Below are 22,553 nucleotides of genomic sequence, written 5' to 3'. Positions count from 1 at the left end.
CTCTCCTGCCTGTATCACACCGTGTTACGTGCCTAGTTCTAGCCGTTTGGAAGGCACAAATTTTTCGCTTTGCAAAGTTATTGCTCGGCCTCACATTCAGGCACACTCTCGTACGACTCCGATTGGACGAAAGTATAGCATGATGCTGGCCAGTGGCCACTGCGTTGACTGTTGCATTACTCGAATACTGTCCGCAGTCGTTTAGGCGTCTGGAGCTGAAAGACATGGTAAATGTACCCTAAGCCCCCCGAGCCCCCCGAGCCCCAATAATCCACAAGTTGTCCTCCTGACAGTGTGCGTGGCTCGTGCGCAGGGGCCGAGATTTTACAACTGAGTGAAGCCGGCGGTGATACCGCCAATTGTACCGGCATACTTCGTGTGGTCCGCTATCCGGTACGCTTTGCGGCAGTCCCAGTCAAGTATTGGCCGGCAGATGCCGAACTTATACGGCTGGACATGATCCAGGCTATTATCATCGCCACAATTGCCAGTGCAGCCTGGGGCTGGAAACTGTGCGGCAGGCATGAGCCAGTGTTGGTCTCGCTTCCTTCCTGATCTCTCCGTGTCCTCCTACCTGTACTACATCGTGTTACTAACTTACTATGCGGCGCATGGTGCTGGTTGTTCTCCGAGTCGAAAGTACAATTAACACACATACTGTTTCTCTGGGGCTGAATAGTCAGATAATCCGAGTGTTTCTCTCTCCTTTGTGTGCATGACCAGGTATCATCCTCGCTCCCTCCCTGATCCACCGGTGTTCCCCAGTGTTTCTGCTATGTCGTGTTACGCACACCCAAGATAGTCGGCCTCTGAGTCATTTGTTGCTCGGGGGCATTTCCGTCTCCAGCTTAAGCTTCCGTCACGTATGCGATATAATAATTTGTATTCAAGGCAGACAAATAAATCAAGTATCGACATCCCAAAGCTGAACTGAGAGCTGGCGTTGAAGAGTACCCTGTGCTCTCCTATATTTTCCTTCAATTTCAGCCCAGAGGCTTAGTGAGAAGAGGAGAGATCTGGCCAGTGTTTGCATACAATTAACGCTAGGCGTGGCTAGCCCACGCCGATCGAAGATATCTGTCCTACGACAAATCGGGCCCGGGGAAACAATCCAGCTGCGTGTGCCCGGCAAGACAGAACGCAAGATTGTCTTGAGATCCTCATACTCCGGGTTCACGATCTTTCATGCAAGCGCATATACTTTCTGCTGCCTCAAAGACGCACATGTACGTGACGAAAAACATAATGTCGTGCATCGGTTGTGCATGAGCACAATATTACCGCAAATGAAGTTCCAATCAGACGATCATACTAATTCAAGTATTAATTTTCGGAAGCCGAAAGCTTAAATAAAAAGCTGTCATAGATATAAAGCCTGCGCTCTCCTATACCTCGGCTTTCTCGACAATCACTTCGGGCGGTACATGCTCCTGGAACACTGCGGACCCTGCGGACACAACCGCCGCGCTGCTCTGGATAGCCTTGATTAAATTCTCGGAACGGGAAGAGATACAAAGCAAACTCACGATTATCGTTGGATCACGGGCGAATTGCAGGCTTGTGACAACGGTTGCTTGAGGCCGCAGATCTCTCTGGAAGCGGTCGCGGGCGTTCAGCCTAGGCGCACAGTGATAGTCAGAGCTCAGCACACACGAGCATGAATGGAAACCTACGAGGCCATCAGCGAGTTCGTGTACACTGTAGAGTATCAGCCTCACGGTAAAGCGTTGAATACCATCAGAATGACTTACTTCCACCCACGAAGAAATCAACTGCGCTTGTCAATATACAGGAGCTTTCAAGATTATTGGCACGCTCACTTCCGATGAAAATGTAACTATTGGGTAAAGTCGCGGCCTGGTTTGCAATTGAGGCAGAGGCGGCGACATCGGCGGAGATGAAAACGCACCGTGATCAATTCTGTGAGGGAGACGAGACTAAATGCAGCTTGCATGAGAACAGGTGGCGCAAGAAGATACACGTACGGAAGCATACCTCGTAATGAGACCTGTGGCGACTGTATAGACGATGATATTGTTAATCATTGAATGAGTCCTTAAGGTGCGGTCATCAGCACGATAGCCCGCGTATCATTCCAGCCGTCCTTACTGGTCGCTCAGCCCTTGGCGCTGGCATAGAAGCCACCAACACAGCCACAGTGCGATGCAGAGGTCTGTAAAGCTACTGCATACGAGCGCGGCGAAAAGCAGCCACTACAGGAAATTAGTCACGACGACCGTGTAGATGTTGGCACTCACCTCAGTTGATTTGTAAGAGGCAAAGGATGGTAGAATAAGCCTGTCATCCCGTAAGCATGCAGAATAGCTTGAATACGGGTCGCCTATAGAGGTTCTCACAGCTTGATGTCTGACGCTAGGAGCCAACGCAAAGTATCAGGTGTGAAAAGATGGTCGAGAGCCCGAGGTACTAACCCAATGAAAATGCTGTAATCAAGATGATCTTCAAGTTCAAGGCTGGAATGTTTGCAAAAAAGGAGACGCTACATACCAAACGTCGCGAAAGCCGTACATAACTGTTAGAGGCATCATTAGCGGTATGGCAGGAAGACAGAAGTCACGCACCAGAAGGATTATTGGGAAGGGGCTGTTGTCGCTTACTAGCATGTTATGAACAGTCAGCTAAAGCTTCATACGCATTGTTGTACTTACACTTCCAGACGCGGTGACAGTACGAGCTACATAGGTGAGGTCAGTAGCCAGGAACGACGGCGCGAATTAAAGCATACCAATGAACTATCAATGTCGTAATCCCCTTTAAACATAGCGTCGGTCAATCATCCCCATCGTCACAAGCGACCATACTGACATTCATGAATGAGGCTGCCTAATACTCTCTTAATGAACAGAGCAAAGCGGAATACAAAAGGACATACCCCTATGCTCCTAAGAAGAGCATTGGATCACTGATAAATGCGCAAAGAAGTGTTGTCTTACCACGGACTAGTGGTTAGCGCGGCGATATTGCCAAAGTCGGTGACCAGGACGCTGCCGTGAGTTAGTTACAATAAAACCTAGTCATCGCGTCATCGACGAACGTATATAACCCTTGTGCGACAAAAGCAAAATGTAGGGTGTGCATGGCCCTTGCGGGGTCTTCACTTCAGTAGGTGCGGTCAAAGTTGACTATTGCAACACATACCATAAAGTGCGGATCTAAAGAATGTCTCGATCAATGTGGATCGTGTGGGCGAGACGCGAGTACATACTACGTGCTTCAGCACCGTCCCCTCTCGACCGTATCGTTGAAAAAAGTTATACGTTTGCAGGCACATAATCCCGTAGGACCTGCAAAGCTGGTCAGAAGGGGGTGTTTCGGAGCTGAATCGACGAACGTACATAGCTGCGATGAACCCACCGATCAAAGCGGCTCCCAGCGTCGAGTCGTATCGCATGCTTGAAATAGAATTAGTGAACAACTGTTGAAGAGATGATGCCGGAAGTGAATGTTGCAAGTAGGCTCTTTATACCTCTTCTATCACATAAGGACCCCAGACCGCGCGGGCACGAATGCAGGAATATCGTGTTGCATCCCGGTATCTAACTATGTGGTGGAAAACTGGAACCGAGAGCAGTGTGCGTCTGCGCCATCAAATTCAAGCTAAAGAGTCTAAGGGAGCAAGGATACGCTCACAAATATCTCAACCATTCATGCCCTGTGTACTCAATATAGAAAACGTAATAATGCTGCACGATTACTCCGGACACTCTGATCTTGAGGCAGCAATGGAGCCCATGGGTGACACGGGTGACACAGGTGCCTGGAATGCGATCTCTGAGAACATAACTTAATCGTTTCGTTAGCAGTTCAATGCCGCCGCAAAGTGCGAATGCCGCAAAATTTGAATAGAACTTGCCTGAGACGCGTGTATTAGATCTGATGGGCAATGCGAAACGTTGTCTGCATCTTGATAGAAGATTTGAACGTCGTGCAAGGATGATGGATTACAGAGTGAGCAACATCACCTCACACGATCTAGTAAGCCTCAGACAAAGCTCTCAGAAGAATACAGCGAAAACATATGTATCGTATGATGCTGGGAACTGCTCGACATTTAACGTGTACCGCCACTCTATAGCCGAAATATTCAGCTAAGAGAGTTGGCGTATAAAAGCATCATGTACTCTCCTATACCTCGATTTTCTCTATGACTATGCCGGGCGGTGCACGTTCCTGGGACTCTGTAGGAGCACTGGCGCTACTCTGGAGAGCCGGTGAAACCGGGAAAGGCGACACATGGCAGAAAAGCTCACCATGGTCGTCGTATCATTGGCAAAGTGCACGCTGGTGATGACTGTTGCTTGCGGCCGTATATCTCTGCGGAAGCGGTCGCGAGCATTTAGCCTGAATAAACAACGGCAGTCAGGAGTTGAGACACTGTATACGAAAGTATGTATGGACCTACGATGCCATCCACGAATTTGTGTATACTACAAGATGTCAGTGCACTACCGGGTAAAATCTCGCTGAAACAGCTCACTTCCACCACGGAAGAAGTCAACTGCGCATGTTGATAAGCGTGAATCCATTGAAGATTGTCAAGCACACTCACTGCCAATAAAAATGTAGGTATCAGGCAAGGCCGCGCCCTACGACATGGATTTCAGGAACCGAAAGCATGGCGAGCAAATAGGAACGTACCGTGATTAGCTCCGCAAGCGCGACGACGCTAGATTCAGCGTACATGAGAGCATGGAATAGGTGGAAACTCAAGCGTTAAAGCTTCACCTTGTGATAAGACCTGTAGCAACAGTATAGACGATGATGGTGTTCACCATCGAGTGAGTTCTTAAGAAAGCGGTGGTCAGTGTGCTGGCCATATGACATGTTGGCCATCCTTACTGGCCGCTCAGCCCTTTGCGCTGGCGTAGAAGCCACCAGCACAGCCACAGTGCGATGCAGAGGTCTGTAGAGCACCCGCATACGAGTGCGGCAAAAAGCAGCCACTACAAGGAGTTAATCACGATAGCTATGTGGATGTTGACACTCACCTCAGTTGATTTGTACGAGGAAAAGGAGGGTAGAATAAGCCTGTCGTCCCGTAAGCATGTAGAATAATACAAGTTAAATAAAGAGGTACTCACAGCTTAATATCTGACGCTAGGAGCCAACGAAGAGCGTCAGGTATGCCACTGAAGAGATGATCGAGAGCTCGAAGTACTAACATAACGAGAACGCTGCAATCAAGATGCTGGCTAAGGCTAGAATCCTTGCAGGAGATGAGATGCTACGTACCAAACGTCGCGATAGCCATACACACCTGTCAGAAATGTCACTACCTGTACAATAGGAAGACGGAAGCCACACACCAGTGGAATTATTGGGAAGCGGCTATTGTTGCTCACTAGCATACCATGAGCAGCTGAGTCAGCCAAAGTTTCATACGCATTATTGTACCTACACTTCCAGACGCGGTGACAGTACGAGCTTTGCAAGCGAGATCAGCGGTCAGAACGACAGCGCAAGTTAAAGCATACCAATGGACTGTCATTGTCATAATCGCCTGTAAATATAGCATCAGTTAGTCATCCTCACCATCATAAGCGAGACTACGGACATTTACGAATGAAGCTGCCTGATACTGTGTTGACGTACGGAACAAAGCGAAATATGAAGGGACTCACTCCTATGCTCCTAAGAAGAGAGTTTAGTTACTATCAACTGCGCAAGGAAGAGCTGTCTTACCATGGGCTAGTGGTTATTGCGGCGATGTTGCTAAAGTCGGTGACCAGGACGCTGCCATGTGTTAGTTACAACAGGATAGAGCCAATGCGCCGTCGACGAACGTGTAGACCCCCTGTGCGACAAAGGCAAAGTGTAGAGTGTGCATGGCCCTTGTGGAGTCTTCACTTCAGTACGTGCAGTTGAATTTGACCATTGTAAGACATACCACAAGGTGCGAATCTGAGGAATGTCTTGCTCAGTGTATGCCACGAAGGCAAAACGTGGACACATACTATATGCTTTAGCACCGTCGCTCCTTGGCCATATTGTTGAAAAAAGTTGTACGTTTGCAGGCTCATGATCCCGTAGGACCTGCGAAGCTGGTCAGACAAGGCCGGAAGGAGTGTTTCGGAGTTGAGCCGACGAACGTACATAGCCGCAACAAACCCTCCGATCAAAGCAGCACCCAGCGTCGAGTCGTACTGCATGCTTGGAGTATAATCGGCAATGACTGTGGAGACGACACCGAATGCTGCAAGTGGGCTCTATATACCTCCACATGGGGACCACAGACTGCGCGTGTGCGAACGCAAGGTACTGGCGCACTTCGATATCCAGATATGCGCGGAAGACTATAATCCGGAGAAGTGTGCGTCCACGCCATCAAACTCAAGCTAAAGAGGGAGCAGGGACACGCTTACAAATCTCTCGGCCATTAATGCCCCAAGCTCTCGATACAGACAAAGGAAGTCAGATTGCTCCTCTGTGTTTTCGCAAGCCTTGCGTCCTCATGGTCAGAAAAACCGAGACGAAGAACGAGTAGCCAAGTACCGGTTTAATTTGCAGCAAAAATGCTGCACAGTTACTTACGGGTACTTCGGGGTACTCCGACCTTGGGCTTGAAGCGGCATTGGAGTTGTGGACGGTACAGATGACTGGACTGCAAACCTGAGAACATAACCTAATCGTTCCGTCGACAGTTTGCTGCCGCAAAGTACCGGCAAAACTTGCCCGAGACGCGTACATTAGATCTCACGAGCAATGCGAAGCATCACAGGAAGCTGCCAGCATCTTGATAGCAGCTTTGGGGGTCGTGCAAGGGTGATGGATTGCGGAGTAAGCAGCATCGCCTCACAGAATCTGAGCAAGACTCAGGCAAAGCCTCAGAAGAAGACGAGGCGAAAACTGATATATGTCATGATGCTGGGAATTGCTCGACATCCATGAGCCGCCATCCTAACAAATGAGCACAATTGGTACCCACCTGAATATTCGGAGTCGAGCGATTATGCCGGTGGAGTGGGCTTGAACAGAAGCAGCGCACTGGCGTTGATGATACCAAGTGTCTCACACGCTCACAACATCGTCAAGTGCAGGGCAAACAACAGTCTAGAAAGTGTTTAGCTCATAACACAAACCAGTCACGTATAGTAATAGTAAGCTATGGGTTTCTCCGGGCATCCCACGAAGAATGCTGACGCGCCGGGCCTTCCAGGTTCAATGGGAGGCGCATGCTACGCTTCGACAGCGACGGCGTGCGCATCTGCAGCCGCCGCAGCGGCCTCCGTAGCAAGAGCGGGCGACTGCAAAATCTGTCCGTCGTTCTTCTCCCTGAGCGTGCGCAGCCAGTTGACAAAACCTGGTACGTCCTAGACCACAGAATTGAGACGACGCCCAGGCAAAGTCAAAAAGGGGACGAAGCGTACATGGGCAATGCTACTCGGCATTGACATCTCGGTCAGAGACTGGGGAAGGAGTCCGCCGGCCTTGCTTGAGGTGGCCATGCGCCATTCGAGCCTGCCGTCACCAAGATCCTTGATGCGCTCGATGCTGACGTAGCGGCCCTGCACACGCTTCTCTTCGAGCTTCGCGAAATCAGGGATGGGGGTAAGATCCAATGGGATAGAGATGACCAGTCTACCATGAAGACTTAGATATATGTACCAAGAATGAGGGAAGTAGGGCGTACCCCGTGCGAGGAGACGTCTCCTTGAGCTCGATCGTTTGCAGCACGGTGAAGACGCGTGGCTTGACTGGCGAAGGAAACTTGTAAAACATACACCAGATTGTCTGCGTGGGCGAGAGCTGCTTGACCAGAGTGGCTTTCTCGACCACCTCCACATAGCTATTGGGTTGTAACGGTAGAAATTAAAATAAGGTCTCCATCAAGTGGAATCGGGTACGTACTTGACCTCATTCTCGCCCTTATTCCCCGCAAGCAGGTTCCAAAACTCTTCGAAAGTGCCATCCTCGGACCCGTGCTCGCTGACACGGCAGTGCCAGTTCGCCGTTTCGCCTTTGAACTTGTTACGAGAATATGTCCTCACGGTTTCGTGGTACGTCTTCCCCTGCTTCCACTTGTCTGTAGTGTCCATGATCGCATGTCCTTGTGCAATCAGCTTGTCCTCCGGAGGAAGCTCTGGATGTTCAAAAGATTCTTTAGAAACGGCTTGCGTAGTTTGGAGCAGTGCGAGCTGACCTGTGACCTTGACGGGGGTCACGCTAAGTTGATACTCCGTCGCCATAGGAAACTCGTATGGTATGAGGGGCGACAAAAATGCACGTCTTGGGTTCGCCAGCACACTGGTGAGTACACGTCAGAGGTTAGTGCAGCCCTGTGCAGTCCAATGCAGCCCTAATTCCGATGGCGCGAGCCGCTGAACGAGGTGGGGGCCGATGTCAAAGAAAGCTGGACAAGATGACCGGGGCTGTCTCAAGCTCTGATTTCGCACGAGACGGTTTATATAGAGCGGCGACAGAGGTCCCACAAGGCGGCTGCGGCTTCTAGTGAATGAGAAGGTCGGGGTCGTCTTCCGGATTACCTCGCGCGCTCTGCCGCCGATGATATATGCACCATGCCGACAAGGATGTCTCACAGCCGATAGTCGTTTCACTTCTGAGCACCGCCAAAAGGAGGAGCCAGATACTGTAGCAGAATGTCGCGTGTCGACTCGAGCAAACGCGCGGGAATGTGCAGAGGATGAGAACGTTAACAAGAAGAAAGCGCCCATGGGTCGCACGCAAGTATGCTCATGGGCCGTAGATAATTATGCATAAGTCTAGATCTGTATCCTCTGGGAACAATATTTCATCGGGCATTCAGGAAGCGATGGTGTATACTTTGGACTACCGAGAGTGAGAAAGCTACCGCCAGGTGCAGAAGCTGTTCTCTTCGGCAAATTCTCGTGAAGCGCGATAGTATATGACTCCGGTGGAGGTGCAGCCTTTCTTTTGCTGTCGTCTGCCCTCTCGGCCTCGGCTACCTCCAAGCTATGCTCGTAATTTTATCGCAATGCCCATCTTGGCAGCTGCAGCGCGTCATGCTGTGCGACGCCGATGCAACAGGGACTTCTGGTCCCGATGTATGCGTACCCTGTCCAGTGTCGCGGCATCTGGCGACCTCCTTTCGCATCCTTCTCTGCCGAAGTTCGATAACTCGAGTACGATGCCGTGACTATGTGCAATGCTAGGAGCTGTGCGTTAATCGGAGATGGCCCCTTTGAAGTCTGCGCTTTATTGAATCTTCGTCAGGACACCTGAACAGCTGTTTATATCGCGGTCCCCGTCGCCAAGCACACCATTTAGCATCGACAGGCCCAAGAACTGCCCAAGAGTCCCCAGCAGTCGATAACTGAAACACTCATCAATAAGCGAAGAAAGGCGATGTCTCGACACTGTGCAGTGTGCACTGCCAAGTCGCAGCCGCCATGAGCGCTACCGAGAGACGCCACACTCGGGAAGCCTGACTCGCCCTCTTTGCATCGTGTCCTCACCACCCATTTGATGCCAAAAACGTGTGGCTGCCTTGCTCACCACATAAATACATCGACCTGCACGCTCAAACGAGGCCCCCTCCTCCCACTCATCGAATCACCTTACTGCTTCCGTCATGGCAACTATGGCATGTGTTTCCCCGGAGCCGACGCGGTCACGTCTCGTTGATCGTATCGTCGGCCCAGACGATTCGGAGAGCATGAACGCGGAGGCTAATTCAAGGGTATCACTGGCAGGATTACTGGATCCTAGGACGTGGAATCTCCCTGGCTGGAACGACTCTCAGTGCGTACAGCCTCTCCCACCGCCATATTTGTGAGCTCACGGTTCCGCAGTTCGTCACAAAGACCGTCTTCAGACACAGTAAGTACTCTTGTCCGTACGATGAGCATTAATTCACAGTCCCAAACACAGATAGGACAGCTGGACTCGTCTTTGGCTCTGCTCTCTAGATACCGCAACACATTGCAACCATTCCACCGACTCTCATCAGACGTCCTTGTTCTCATCTTCCTCGAGCTACAACGAGACGAATGGAACCCAGTGCCCCAATCATTCGGTGCCTACAAATACCTCCCCGTCACTAAAGTCTGCCACAGCTGGCGACAGGTCGCACTCAATGCGCCCATTCTCTGGCGGCAGCTGAGCACGCGATATCCCGACATGGCAATGGCTGCCATCGAACGCTCCTTGGATGCGGGATTATGCTTCGTCATCCCACAGAACTACCAGGAGGGAGATAAAGTGGCGGCACTCATCAAAGCGGTCGCAGCGCAGACGCGGCGACTCCAGCGGTTGTACATTCCATCGACGATGCTGAAATCGAGCGACGGGAACATTGACCCAGCTCTTACGCCGCTTATTGAAGCTCCTGCGCCAATACTAGAGATTTTGGAGACGTTTAAAGTTCACGGAGAGGGCGATTGTCGACCGCTCCCTGTGTTGTTCAAGGGAGAGGCGCCCTGCCTCAGCAGGCTGCGTGTGCAGTACCTCTGCCCTCAACTGAACAGCATCTCGGTCTCAAAGCTAAAATATTTGTCGTTCTCGGGCAAGAAGCGGGCGCCACTGTCCATGACGGTGTCACAGCTGCTGGACTTGCTCGAGAGGTGCCCGCTGCTCGAGATCTTCAAGACCGAGAAGGTCTCCTGGCAGGCGGCGCAAGACGACGACAAGCGGAAAGTGCGTCTGGAGCACTTGAAGTACCTCGAGCTCGGCCGTGCGAACGGATCTGTCATTTCTGACATCGTGGGTCGCATCACCGCGCCGGACTACGCCATGAAGCTCAAGGTCTGGCTCGAGCGGTACGACGACAATAAGTTCTACATCGGTATTCCGTCCGAGCATCTGCTCGAGTTCGACCATCCATTGCGCGACCTGCGGAAGCTCTTCGTAGACTACATCAACGGATACGAGGGCGTGGCCATCCGGGGTGCAACGAGCAAGTTCCCGATCGAAATCCACGCGCTGCTCGAGGACACGACGGTGGCGAACGTCGGTGACATGGACAGCATTGCGGCCAGCGTTTTCCAGTCGATCTGTCGCACGTTCGACACCGAGCACCTCGAGGAGTTCGCGATCTACGAGATGCGCACGCATGCGCGCTGGACCAACTTCACGAAGAAAGTCTGGGTCGAGCTCTTCAAACGCACCCCGCGGCTCAAGTCGCTATATGTCACGACGGACATAAGCTATGACGAGGGCCTCTCGCGCGCGGTGCTCGCGGCTCTCGTCGCGCCTGACGAGCGCACCACACGCATCCTCTGTCCCACGCTGGAGAACCTGTTCGTGAATGGAGACAAGACGTGGTCATCCCTCCAGGCGTATGTCATGGCAGAGGAGCGTGCGCGGGCTGGTCATCCGCTCAAACGGGTATCGATGCGTCTCTCGCATTACGCGAGTTTCCACGATCCCGACGACACGGACCTGCCATTGTTGAGGAAGCACGTCGAGACCGTGGACCTTAACCCCCCTGAGATATCTTTCCCGGATTATCCTGATACCAATTAGCTTCCTAGTACACATGCCGAAGATACCAATATGCTTCCATATGACACCGCATCTGTAGTTGTATAGTAGATTTTCCGGCTCAGCACTGTACTGTATATTAGCAACGTGCAGAGAGGACGCTCCTATGTAGAGTTTGGCCCAATGGAAAATATCGCTCATCTCACTGCATAACCTTGAGACCAGACACTTGGGAATAATGGAAGAATCCATTAGGTATGCACATGCTATCAGTAGCCTACGCACAGCATTGGGGGCCGACAGATAGCATAGGTCAGAAATGTCGACAGCATTGCTGGGAGAGCTCCGTCTATGCTGGGGCGGTGCTGCTTCTTTCTGTGGAAGGCGACACAGAAGTGGGTGGTAGCCGTAACACTTGGAAGATCGGCCACATTACTTTATGCAGTGGCTTCTTGCTGAGCCAGTTCTTTCAGATTGACAAGCGACGAAAACCGGCTGCGACCAAGAGAAGCCTCGTCCCGTGGAAGCTTCTCACCACGGTTCAGCACGACACCAACGAACTTCCGGTCCTCGCGCAAGCGAGGCTCCTTGTAGAAGCGTACATATCCAGGAACGGTGGCATATATTGTGTGATCACGGCCCATCTTCACCTGCATAGCAGCTGAGTTATGGCTAGAGTGAGAACAGATCTGGAGGGACGTACGTGTTGACCTGGGTGAAACCAGGTTCCGCGTTGGCGGACGATAATGTTTCCAGGGATCACATACTGGTCTACGCAGCGCACTTTGTTACAATGTTGCTTGCAGTACATAAGGAGGCAGTGACGTACCTGAGAACTTCTTCAAGCCCAGCCTCTTTCCTGGTGAACCACCTGTGTTGCGGGTGCTACCACCTGCGCGTTTGGTGGCGGTACGGATGGCGCCGGGCCCTGGGATTTCGCGGCAAAAAAATTATAAATTGCAGGGAAAAACGAAACGGGACAAGTTGACTCACCGAGGGAGAAAGGAGAACGAACAGCTCCGAGAAGTGAGGATAGGGAGAATAAAGACATGACTCGGTGTGTCGTGGTCAAGCAAAGAAGGCGCCTGCTAATATCTGCCTCTCGCGTTCCGTGATGCTTACGTAAGCTCGACGCTCGTTAAGGTCCTTCAAAAGAGGGGATACTTCACAACATCCTTGTTCAGTCCCCGTATCGCCCTTCACATCTTCCACTCTCGTCCACCGTACCATCACACATACAACATGGTGCTCCTCGTCACTTCTGATAACGAGCAATTTGTAGTCGACAAAGAAGTCGCCGAGCGCAGCGTCCTCATCAAGAACATGCTCGAGGGTGTGTGTCCTGCGCCGCACTACTCCGCGTGCCGCTCGATATTTCTGACATGTGTATCCCTACAGATGTTGGCGAGAGTGACCAGCCGATTCCGCTCCCTAATGTGTCGTCGTCTGTGCTGAAGAAGGTATAAAGATACAGCTGCGACGAGCGCCAGGCCAGCGATTCTCATCGTCTTGCATCGATATAGGTCCTTGAGTACTGCGAGCACCACCGCAGCGACCCGCTGCCAACTACTGACTCGTCAGAGAACGACGATGCGCGCAAGCGTACCACCGACATTTCTGAGTGGGACCAGAAGTTTATTACAGTCGACCAGGAGATGCTGTTCGAGATCATTCTGGCGGCCAACTACCTCGACATCAAGCCCCTCCTGTGCGTGTCCTAGACATTCTGTTTTGTTTTTTGGAGCTTATATATGTCACAGTGATGTCGGTTGCAAGACGGTGGCGAACATGATCAAGGGCAAGACCCCTGAGGAGATCCGCAAGTTGTTCAACATCGTCAACGACTTTACGCCTGAGGAAGAGGCCCAGATCAAGAAGGAGAACGTGAGTGGCCTTCCTGGAATCTCAGTGGTGTCTTGTGCTGACACATCGCAGGAATGGGCCGAGGACCGGTGAACATGCACTCTGTCGTTTTTCTCGTCGCTATTTTCTTCCTTCTGCATGTTTGTCCTCGGTGTCGCATCTACTCTCAATTGTATCATAATATCCTGAAAACCCGAGTGCTCTGAGTAGCTTTGTGTTCTTTCCTCACACGGCTCTCGCTTCTGCCGAACCGTGTCATACATGTACATGTAGATGGACCCCCAAGGATGATTAGAACTTCCGCATATATGCGCCTCTGTGCGAGTACTCAAGCGATACCGATCGTGCGTGCGTCGACGTGCTTCCACGTTGTCAACACGAAACTCGCACTGCCCCAAACATCATGCATCATGATTTACAAGCTTGGGCTAACTTAAGCTAGTATCATATGTATACAAGATTGCGCAGGGATGCGCAGCGAGGCTCGTTGCTTGCACTCCCCCCGCGTCGACGCTTGAAACGAGGCATAGGGACCGGCGCCAGGCCCGCGTACATTTCTTCTACCTGCTCCGGTGACCCATGTCGCGAATACCCGATATTCCTGGAAGACTCATACCCTCGCGATCAGACCACGAGCTCTGGCTTAGGCAGGAGGTCGCGCGACTGTGTCAGCTCGAGAATGAACGGTGCGTGTGTAGTGCGCGTTCCGGAGGCCGGGGACGCACGCTGAGTGTCCAGACGCCACATCCAGAACGTTCCCCGGCAGCCAGCCCGTCAGCTTTGGGACCAAGGATTTGGTGAAGCTCGAGAACCAAGAGTACGTGACCTTTCTGTGTTTCGGGTGTGGCGGGTTGAAACGTGTGCGCTACTTGCAGCTATTGGGTCTGCGAAAAGTCCGATGGCATCCGTGTGTTGCTTTTTGTCCAGACGGACCTTAGGACGAAAGACCAGGGGGTCTATCTTGTGCGTCTCTGCCTCAAACACACGTTTCGTTCCCATTCATTCCTCTGCGCAGATCGACCGCCACAACACGTATCGAGAAGTGCAAGGGCTCTACTTCCCGCACCATGAGAACCCGAAGATGCCGCTCCGGAGCACGATCGTCGACGGCGAGCTCGTGGTCGACACCGACCCGCGCTCGAAGCAAGTTGGTCGACGCCCCTTCTACTCTTCCGGAAGTGGCGCATGCTGACCGACTCGCTCGCTCGCGTGACAGGAAACGGTGCGCTTCCTCGCCTTCGACTGCCTCGTTGTCGACGACCAGAACGTCATGTCGCGCCCGTTGGACAAGAGATATGGGGTGAGTGTATCGTTGGACGTAAGAAGTGGGAGTAGTGTTGATGTGTGCTGGCAGAGGCTGCAAGAATGGTTCTACAAGCCGTATTCGAAGATGCTCAAGGACCATCCGCATATGGCGCAGACGCAGCCTTTCGAGTGAGTGTGTTGTATAAAGCCTCTGCGTCAGACTCTAACGATGTGGGGCAGGGTGCGGGTCAAAAACGTCAAATTCTCGTATCACATCGACCAAATATTTGAGAACGAGATACCGCAGCTGCTGCACGGGAACGACGGGCTCATCTACACCTGCGTCTCAACTCCCTACATGGCCGGGACCGACCCCAACATGTTCGTGCCCGCTTCCCGTTATTTCATCTCGCACTAATTATAAGCGACAGATTGAAATGGAAGCCGCCGTCAGAGAACTCCATCGATTTCCGGCTGGTGCTGCGCTTCCCGCCGTCGCGGGAGAGCCCCAAAGATCCGGATTACTTTGCCAAGCCAGTGTTTGAGTTGCACGTCTGGTGCGGTGGGGTTCGTTACGAGTTCTACGACGTCATGCACGTCACGGATGGCGAGTGGGAGAGGTGAGCCTTGTCGCTTTTTCAGCGTTGAACGCGCTGATTGGGCTGGCAGGCTGAAAGCCGCAGGTGACCAGCTCGACGACCGCGTCGTGGAGGCGCACTGGGACAAGGAGCTCAGCGTGTGGCGTATGATGCGCTTCCGGAACGACAAGCCAAACGGTAACCACAAGAGTGTTGTCGAGGCAATCATCAAAAGTATCGCCGATGGCGTCGAAAAAGACCAGGTGCGCAGCCCCCGCAGTACCTTAGACTGACGCGCACGCTCACACGCGCGTCACTACAGCTCCTCGCGCGCTCGAACGCGATACGTAGCTCGTGGAAGACGCGGCAGATGCAGCTCGCGGGCCAACGTCCACCGCCTCCGGCGACTGCTGCCACACCCTCATTGAAGCCCGCTCAACAACCACAGCAACAGCCGGTGCAGTCACCCGCGCCCCCCGCACGCCAGGCCTCGGTGCCAGACGCAAAGCCGCGTTTCGGGCCCATCGCGAGCTCGCCATGGAGCAAGGTCTCAGGGCCCGCGATGGTGCACGGGATGTACCGCTGAGGGCGCCGGCGCCTTTCGGGCTCTCCACGCTGTGCTCTTGGCAGGGGCCGGCGGTGCTCGAGGCGGCGGGAAAGAGGAGGGGGACGTGTGCGTGAGGGAGCCAACGTGCAGCGAGGCGAATGCGAAAGAGAAGAGAAGAGAGGACGTCCGGCCCGTGCGCCCTCTGCTTTCCGGGTGCAAGCGTGTCTGACTCCTTGCTTTCCGTTCGGCCTCGATGGTGGGACAGACACGAACCGCCACCGACCGACAATCGTCTTAGTCAGATCTGGATGTTGGTGCGCAAGTGTCGATCGCCTACTAAGTGCCTATCTTACGGGGCGAGCACCGTATACCCGGCTAGGCGATGGCCCTACTCTGTTTTCGACTCTACTATTTTCTCTCTACTATTTTCTTATCTGTCTTTCTAACTTTCTTTCTTCGTGTGTCCTGGGAATGTACTTGCGATCGATGTATACCTTACTAACCTGCTGAGGTTACTTACCGCGGCAATCATCCGCAAGCTGTATTGGCATACTTAGCAGACAGCATGACGTCAAGATGAGATTCGATTGTAATGAAGCCGATTGCGTTATGCCAGACAGATGAGGTAATGCATATGTTCTACTGGTACAGAGATGAGAGATGAGAGAAGAGAAAGATCAAGCTGCAGATATGGAGAGTGAGGACGCGTCGCTTGATGCGAACGCATTGTGTTGCGCAAACATAAGTTGAAATGCGGAAAAAAAAGAAAGTGTGATGCGGACTGTTCTTAGAAAGTCGTAAGTGGAGACAGCACAGGTACCATCTAGACCGCAGGTAAAGAAGTAGTCGCGGTGTAGATAAGCGGATAGGAATCACGGAGCAAGATGAAGATGAGAGTGAGGTGACGCAGCCATGAGAAAGGGGGAAGCAAGCCGAAGAACCAGGTCATTGGACGAGGTTTCGACGTTGTTGAGCATGTGTCCAGACGTAGGATAGACAGCCACATCGTTCTGTGGTGTCGAGGAACGAGCATTGTGCGAGCAAGCGGGCGTGGCATTTTGGTGAGTGCCGCGCGGGGTGGCGAGGTAAGCGGGTGGTCGCAAAGGCGGCGCAGTTGGCACAGCGGCGAGGTGCGGTATTGTGCACGACGGGCAGGCCTTGAACGGTGCGAGGTGTACTTTAACCCGCAGCGTATGCATGCATCAGTCATCGTAGATGCATAGTAATTGGCGTAACAGAGGTTCGTGCGAAAGTCGTGGCTGATTGCGTACGGCATATACGTTGTTTCGCTCGACGCGTGTCTTGTCGTGCACGCGTGGCGTTAACGAGTCGTACATGATATTCGTGAGTGTCTTAATCAAATCCGGGGATTTTGACGCGTCCATACGCGTCCCATCCGCTTTCCTTTCACCTCCGGACGGCTGATGTTGGTTTAGAAGAAGTGGTCGTCATCGGTGCCAAAGTTATTGGATGAGAAAGGTGAAGGCGCAGACCAGTCGTCATCGAAGACGTCGCGACTACGACGGCCCCCCGACAGCCGATCCTCGATCAACGAGTAGCTAGCCGACCGACCGTTCCTGACGGGCGCTCGGGCCGGACGACGGGTAGCACGCGCGAGCGGTAGACGGGGCTCGCTCTCGTCGTCAGAGTCGGCAGACGGTGCAGCAGCAAAGTCTGAGAACCCGAGGTCAATGCCTACAGGCGACGCCATGGGGGTTGAGAAGGACGAGTCCGAGTCGACCGATGTGTCCGAGGAGGCAGAGCTAATGCTGCCCGACCGCCGCAGCGCTGCACGGCCGACTGGATTCAGGGAGAGCGCAGCGAATTGTTGAACTGCAGATGGCGGCTAGACAGATGACAGGTATGAGCATAACATTCAAGCATATGTTCACATGAATCAGGGGGCTGACAGCGGGCGCAGACATACCTCTGGCAGGTCTTCCAGGTCAGCTCCACCAGCGGACCATCGCGTCATGAGGGATTCTGAAATGTCCAAACCGCTACCAGGCACGTCATGCCACGAGGGTGTGGTGCCTGCATTGTCCCCCGCATCGGAGGCAAATGTCAGAAGCGTTGGTTCGGGTAGCGGTACGCGCTCTTCCTGATCCCACTCGTCGTCTTCCGCGTCGCCTAGCATTGCTGGACGGAGCGAGTCGTGCGCGGAGAGGCCTCGAGCTTCACGTTGGCTGTCCTCGACGCGCCACCAGTCAATGTCGGCGAGCACACGCCTGTTGATAGTGTCCGAATCAGATGAGCGGCGAGGGCTACGCGCTCCAGTACGCGTCTGGTTCGAGCCAGAAGCGAAGTTGTAGGGGGAGGAGCGAGCGCTTGGCGATGAGTGAGGTTTACGGAATGAAGGCATCGCGATGCAAGTTGAAGTTGAACTAATCAAACAGAGTAGGAATGAGGTGCAGGTAGAGGGTGGGGGTCGTGTCCGGCGACGTGTAAAGGCTCGTACGCGTCGTTGAAGGGGTATACGCGATTGAGAACGCTGTCTGACACGGCGAGCTCGTTGTGGTTGAGGAGAATGAAGAGAGGGGACAGTTCGAACCGCGAATTTATACGTGGGCGAGTGAAGTGTGACAAAACGAACATAGGCGTCAGACGCGCGCTCATCAGACGCGTTGACACTTGGCTGGCTTCGCCACCATTTAGGCATCTGCCTCCTCCCGTTTCCCCTCCGTCCTGCGAGCCCTCTGCAGGCATCTTGCCTTCAAGGTCTCCTAGCAATCCTCAGACAACGTCGCCGCGTGCAGTGCAAAACGAGCACTTGAACATCGCCATCCCGACCACCAAGACAAGGCCAAGACGCCCAAGATCCGGGTTCGATTTCCCCGATGCGCTATAGATTCGCGAACCAGGGACAACGCCCCGGCATCGACGTCACGTTCATCCGCAGGTTCAGCGACCCTCCCCACCGGTAAAGTTCAACCTCATGTGCACCTTGTTCAACAAGGCGCATATATCTCCACTTTCTTGTTCCGTGCGTTGGCCCACATCCGGCACAGCTTTCTCAAGTCTCGACGTGTTGACTGACAACCTTGTTGTGAATACAAATCTTTAGAGGGAACGGCTCTTCATTCGTGACAAATTCACCTGTGTCACCTGGTGCGGTATCACATAGGCGATCGCGTGCTTTTGGCCTATGCGCGCCCAGCCATCAACCGCTCCCTGCTACGGTGCTGGAGGACACTTCAACATCTGCATCCGACAAGCCCGGACATGACAGCTTGTTCAGTTGTATCTTCGACCTCTGAGGTCGGTCCATGTCCGCGGACGCGATCAGCTTGGGATATGCCCCAGTTTCTCGAACAGCTGACGTTTCCACTCTTACCTCTCAGACCGCCTCACGTCCGGGATGTTCACGTCTGCTCTCTCCGAGCGATCCGGTCGATACCCGCCCGGGGCCGATTTCGATTGGAAGTGCGACAGGGCCGTCGGCGGTTTGTGCGTCCGTGTATTGACGAAACTCCCGGACGATTAGCGCGACCGAAACCAGTCGCAAGCTAATCGTCTGCGCAGCGGGCTTCCTTCTGGCGAGCCCATTAGGGTGTTGGCCAGGCCTCCATAAGAGATTTTGGCTCATGACGCGTCCCGTCGCCAGTAACGTACGCGTTATTCAACCTCGCTATGATGACGAAGAGCCCCCATTTCCTTCCCCACCCAAATGCCACTGGGGCATATCCTAGTGCTGTGACATCGGCTTTAGAGTAGTGACGATCTACCTTCCGGGAACAGCAGATGTGCTCACCGACTAGCATTGGTAGTGTCGTAAGGTTCAACACTGAGTGTTCCCGCCGAGCGTCGAGCTCTCGGTTGATATCCTCCTTGGGATATACTCATCGGACCCTTGCTGTGCAATGGCCGGCACAAGATGTGCTCGAGCGTTCCAGCGCTTCCGCGACTGCTTGACATTCTTTGTTTCTGACATTGTACCTACTACCCACGCTTGGCTCTCATCTGGACGCCGCCCAACGTGACCGCAGGTCGACGTGATCGTTGCCACACGCTTTATTCCAAGAGCCGATGGTGGAAGCTCTGCGTTCATTTCTAAATGTGATCTTAGTAAATGACTGATGGCTCATAGGAAGGTGAGAGCTGTGCTGCGTGCTCGGGAGGCAGTTCCGCGGCATCATGCTTTGGCAAGGTTCGGCTTCCACCGTTGCGTCCTACTTCAAGTGGGCTGTGGAGAATCATGTGTTGCGCACTTCGCCGTGCTGCCTTGCCGTAAGCTATATCCGCACTGTACAGCCTCTTGTTGAAAACCTTGCCCGACAGCGTTCTTGCATACCTGCCATATTTGGACTGTGCCGTAACTGCCGATGGTGGCGTCGGGCGTCGGGATCTGGGCGATCCCGACGCTGTCGGCCGAGTTTATACACTTCCGGACTCGCGGGACAGCATATTCGTCTCCTCTCCACACAGTACTTACTGACGTTCATCTCTTCAGAGAAAGCTGCAAAACCCCTCTCGGTGCTCTTGCATGAGACGCAGATCCTTCGCGATGCGGATGAGGGCTCGCCCGTGAGTAGAGCTGGGCCACCACGGCCGGTACTTGCGTGCCTGTTGGGGGTCGCGGGAGGCTCGGACTCGCCTTTCTCGAGCGAGGCGATGATGATGATTAATGTTCAAGCGTCAGTTTTCTCCGTCCGAAGTAAGCGGAAGTCGCTTTTATGATTTCATTCGTTCCTCTGCGTTGTTCGCCGTCCTTAGCTCGACACAGCGCATAGTGGACATAACTTACCGGTAAGTTACATGCTGACCCATACCCTCATAACACAGATCAGCTTTAGTTATGTCTGCTTGCCCGGCGAGCGCGTCATCTATCCCCTACATGCGTCTTACAATCCGCAACGGTTATCTGCGTCCAAGAGAAACCCCTCTTTAAATACTCAAGTTCTTATCTGATATCATGCCTTGTTTTGATCTAATATATTGGCAGCGTACAAGGCGGTACCTGAAATGGCCACCGTACCCTCGTAGTGGCTCTTTCCTCAGTGCGCTCATCTCCTGACCTTCATAGGCCAAGTAATCAACACCAGCATGAACGGCACCACGTCGAAGCCTCTTCAGCCTCTCTTCCACTGCAAAGATCCCGTGCTTACGCACCACAGAGCGAACTGGTCGCCCATAAAAAATGAACGCAGCTCTCCCAGCAAGAATATCGCCGCGAGGCCGCAAACAGGCCGGTCAACGAAAACTCTGGCTGCTACGGACATAACTTGCGACACTACGCGCACCGCGGCCACAGGTTCGCTTTACTCGTGCGCGAATTCTCATGCTACACCTGCCGCGAGAGTTGCTGGGCAGCGTGATCACTCGAACTCGAGCATCGACGAGGAGCAGACGCCTCGGCAGAACGCGACTTTCGACGCCGCACAGTCTCTCAGAGATAGGACTTCGATCTCGTGGTCGCCGTTTCCAAGTGCCAGAGGAAGAGGTCTTCTGTCTGTCTTGGCCGACAGCAGAAAATCTGAAGAATTGCAAGTTCTCGACGATCCGCGGGCCGTACCTCGCGATTCGTCACATACTCCGGCTGGGCAAACAGTTCAAGGGAGCATCCTAGGCCCGACGTCCGCCACCAAAAGACCACCTTTGTCGCGGTTCGAGAACGAAAATACCAGAGCCAGGTCTCCAAGTCAACCTCCTCAAGCCCCGGTACTGACTCCCCCGGCACCAAGACGTCGAGACAGTGAGGCTCGGGCCCCATTGTTCTTCTTCCCAGCGCATATGCCTCCTCCTCCCTCTGGGCCTTCGTCTGCCGGCAGCCCGTATTCGTATGGGCCATACAACCTCGACGGACGCCGGTCCACCCGACGAGCAAGGAAGACTCAGGACAGGAAGCGAATTCAGGCGGCGCGTGGTGAGTATCGTGCGTAATGTTGCGGGGGAGGGAAATGTCGTGGTCTATCATCCCGCTCTGAACAGGCCTTATGTACTTCAATACGGACAAGTGTCGCCTATTTTCCTTTGTGCGGACCCTCGCGTCTGATACCGATGACCACTCATCGATCTCCGTACACAATGAACCCCTTCTTGTATCTATTAATCCACTCTTTCAAGCCAACTCACCTCCTGACCACGCGAAACGTGCATGCAGTCTAGCCATCGAGACAGATGAGCCAGTCCATTGAACGCCCAGGGGTACTAGTTCAAGCTCTAGCCCTGTGTCAGACAATCTTTTTCCAACAGAAATCCTCAGACAATCAGACACGAGGCGTTGAACATCCGATAGTGTCATAAAGCCACGGAATCGGTGGATATGGCGTTCGCCGCATTCTGCGCCCCGCAGAACTACCTAAGGCTCCAACCGTTTTGTTTGTTTACTGTGTATAAACGTTTATTACTGTTTACCGTTTCCGTGTGTGTAAATGAAGTCATGTAAACTTGGTGTAAACGTTTATACACAGTAAACATACAGTTTCCTCTTGTTGTTTGTAAAAGGTCTTGGTGTTGTACATTCATAGTCTTGCTAACAGACTTGACCTTTATTGGGCTGAAGAGTGCATCGCACCGCCTGTGCATTGTTCTCGGGCGGCCTCTTTGAACCCCCAAGCCCGGCGCACTGTATCAAGCGCCTATGCCCTGAGACTTACTGGGAGTGATGGTAGTCATGATCCTAACTTGTATTGAGCACAGTCTGAAGGCGAGCATTATAAATATAATGTAATGTGTATTTATTGACTGCTCCTCTACATATAGTCTACTGTGGGCACTGGCAGCCTGCCTGCGAGAGTGCGGTATGCGGGAATGTCATGAGCCCATACTTCATTCAAGAGGAACAATATTAATATTAGTTCAACCTCATTGAGCAATGACAGTACCACATGCGATACTAAGGCAGATTGACTCTAAAAAGGGGCTACCAAAGGTCCTCACCCATGCGGCAGTCTTCTTTA

The 22,553-nt window shown here is 53.0% G+C and overlaps 8 protein-coding genes across 8 annotated transcripts; 4 read left to right on the top strand and 4 right to left on the bottom strand.

Moving 5' to 3' along the window:
• Positions 1 to 1,385: 1,385 nt before the first annotated feature.
• On the bottom strand, positions 1,386 to 3,412 carry PHACADRAFT_28228 (uncharacterized protein; the record flags this gene model as incomplete). Its single annotated transcript, XM_007395164.1, has 18 exons — positions 1,386 to 1,493; positions 1,527 to 1,617; positions 1,674 to 1,698; positions 1,752 to 1,857; positions 1,910 to 1,937; positions 1,996 to 2,055; positions 2,110 to 2,213; positions 2,259 to 2,298; positions 2,358 to 2,474; positions 2,509 to 2,533; positions 2,583 to 2,617; positions 2,670 to 2,695; positions 2,747 to 2,772; positions 2,894 to 2,895; positions 2,955 to 3,005; positions 3,160 to 3,173; positions 3,227 to 3,305; positions 3,357 to 3,412. The coding sequence occupies 18 exons, from the start codon at positions 3,410 to 3,412 to the stop codon at positions 1,386 to 1,388; spliced, it is 993 nt and encodes a 330-aa protein (XP_007395226.1).
• A 618-nt stretch (positions 3,413 to 4,030) lies between these two features.
• Positions 4,031 to 6,187, bottom strand: PHACADRAFT_255591 (uncharacterized protein). The gene is made up of 22 exons (XM_007395440.1): positions 6,115 to 6,187; positions 5,976 to 6,054; positions 5,909 to 5,922; positions 5,805 to 5,852; positions 5,704 to 5,754; positions 5,643 to 5,652; positions 5,576 to 5,593; positions 5,496 to 5,521; positions 5,420 to 5,445; positions 5,328 to 5,362; positions 5,254 to 5,278; positions 5,184 to 5,195; positions 5,103 to 5,118; positions 5,010 to 5,049; positions 4,861 to 4,964; positions 4,747 to 4,806; positions 4,660 to 4,687; positions 4,571 to 4,607; positions 4,499 to 4,519; positions 4,424 to 4,448; positions 4,272 to 4,362; positions 4,031 to 4,221 (listed from the first exon to the last, which is right to left on the bottom strand). The coding sequence occupies exons 1-22, from the start codon at positions 6,168 to 6,170 to the stop codon at positions 4,147 to 4,149; spliced, it is 897 nt and encodes a 298-aa protein (XP_007395502.1). The 5' UTR covers positions 6,171 to 6,187; the 3' UTR covers positions 4,031 to 4,146.
• Positions 6,188 to 7,061: 874 nt separating this feature from the next.
• PHACADRAFT_255589 (uncharacterized protein) lies at positions 7,062 to 8,382 on the bottom strand. The gene is made up of 5 exons (XM_007395439.1): positions 8,162 to 8,382; positions 7,870 to 8,101; positions 7,652 to 7,807; positions 7,389 to 7,599; positions 7,062 to 7,331 (listed from the first exon to the last, which is right to left on the bottom strand). Exons 1-5 carry the CDS (start codon positions 8,205 to 8,207, stop codon positions 7,197 to 7,199), a joined length of 780 nt encoding a protein of 259 aa, XP_007395501.1. The 5' UTR covers positions 8,208 to 8,382; the 3' UTR covers positions 7,062 to 7,196.
• Positions 8,383 to 9,548: 1,166 nt separating this feature from the next.
• Positions 9,549 to 11,600, top strand: PHACADRAFT_255586 (uncharacterized protein). The gene is made up of 3 exons (XM_007395438.1): positions 9,549 to 9,741; positions 9,792 to 9,819; positions 9,871 to 11,600. The coding sequence occupies exons 1-3, from the start codon at positions 9,572 to 9,574 to the stop codon at positions 11,461 to 11,463; spliced, it is 1,791 nt and encodes a 596-aa protein (XP_007395500.1). The 5' UTR covers positions 9,549 to 9,571; the 3' UTR covers positions 11,464 to 11,600.
• A 258-nt stretch (positions 11,601 to 11,858) lies between these two features.
• PHACADRAFT_195187 (uncharacterized protein) lies at positions 11,859 to 12,472 on the bottom strand (the record flags this gene model as incomplete). The annotated part of the gene is made up of 4 exons (XM_007395437.1): positions 11,859 to 12,071; positions 12,125 to 12,192; positions 12,251 to 12,349; positions 12,415 to 12,472. The coding sequence occupies 4 exons, from the start codon at positions 12,470 to 12,472 to the stop codon at positions 11,859 to 11,861; spliced, it is 438 nt and encodes a 145-aa protein (XP_007395499.1).
• Positions 12,473 to 12,607: 135 nt separating this feature from the next.
• Positions 12,608 to 13,590, top strand: PHACADRAFT_255585 (uncharacterized protein). Its single transcript, XM_007395436.1, has 5 exons — positions 12,608 to 12,754; positions 12,820 to 12,881; positions 12,945 to 13,129; positions 13,182 to 13,305; positions 13,357 to 13,590. The coding sequence occupies exons 1-5, from the start codon at positions 12,664 to 12,666 to the stop codon at positions 13,375 to 13,377; spliced, it is 483 nt and encodes a 160-aa protein (XP_007395498.1). The 5' UTR covers positions 12,608 to 12,663; the 3' UTR covers positions 13,378 to 13,590.
• Positions 13,591 to 13,730: 140 nt separating this feature from the next.
• On the top strand, positions 13,731 to 17,355 carry PHACADRAFT_120236 (uncharacterized protein). The gene is made up of 10 exons (XM_007395435.1): positions 13,731 to 13,970; positions 14,036 to 14,101; positions 14,160 to 14,247; positions 14,300 to 14,431; positions 14,501 to 14,584; positions 14,639 to 14,718; positions 14,770 to 14,910; positions 14,961 to 15,149; positions 15,199 to 15,370; positions 15,430 to 17,355. Exons 1-10 carry the CDS (start codon positions 13,864 to 13,866, stop codon positions 15,691 to 15,693), a joined length of 1,323 nt encoding a protein of 440 aa, XP_007395497.1. The 5' UTR covers positions 13,731 to 13,863; the 3' UTR covers positions 15,694 to 17,355.
• A 3,342-nt stretch (positions 17,356 to 20,697) lies between these two features.
• PHACADRAFT_28220 (uncharacterized protein) lies at positions 20,698 to 21,534 on the top strand (the record flags this gene model as incomplete). Its single annotated transcript, XM_007395163.1, has 1 exon — positions 20,698 to 21,534. One exon carries the CDS (start codon positions 20,698 to 20,700, stop codon positions 21,532 to 21,534), a length of 837 nt encoding a protein of 278 aa, XP_007395225.1.
• Between the last annotated feature and the right edge of the window lie 1,019 nt (positions 21,535 to 22,553).

Source organism: Phanerochaete carnosa (genome assembly GCF_000300595.1).
Source record: "Phanerochaete carnosa HHB-10118-sp unplaced genomic scaffold PHACAscaffold_5, whole genome shotgun sequence".
Lineage (NCBI taxonomy): Eukaryota > Fungi > Basidiomycota > Agaricomycetes > Polyporales > Phanerochaetaceae > Phanerochaete > Phanerochaete carnosa.
This window is presented reverse-complemented; position numbering and strand designations above follow the sequence as displayed.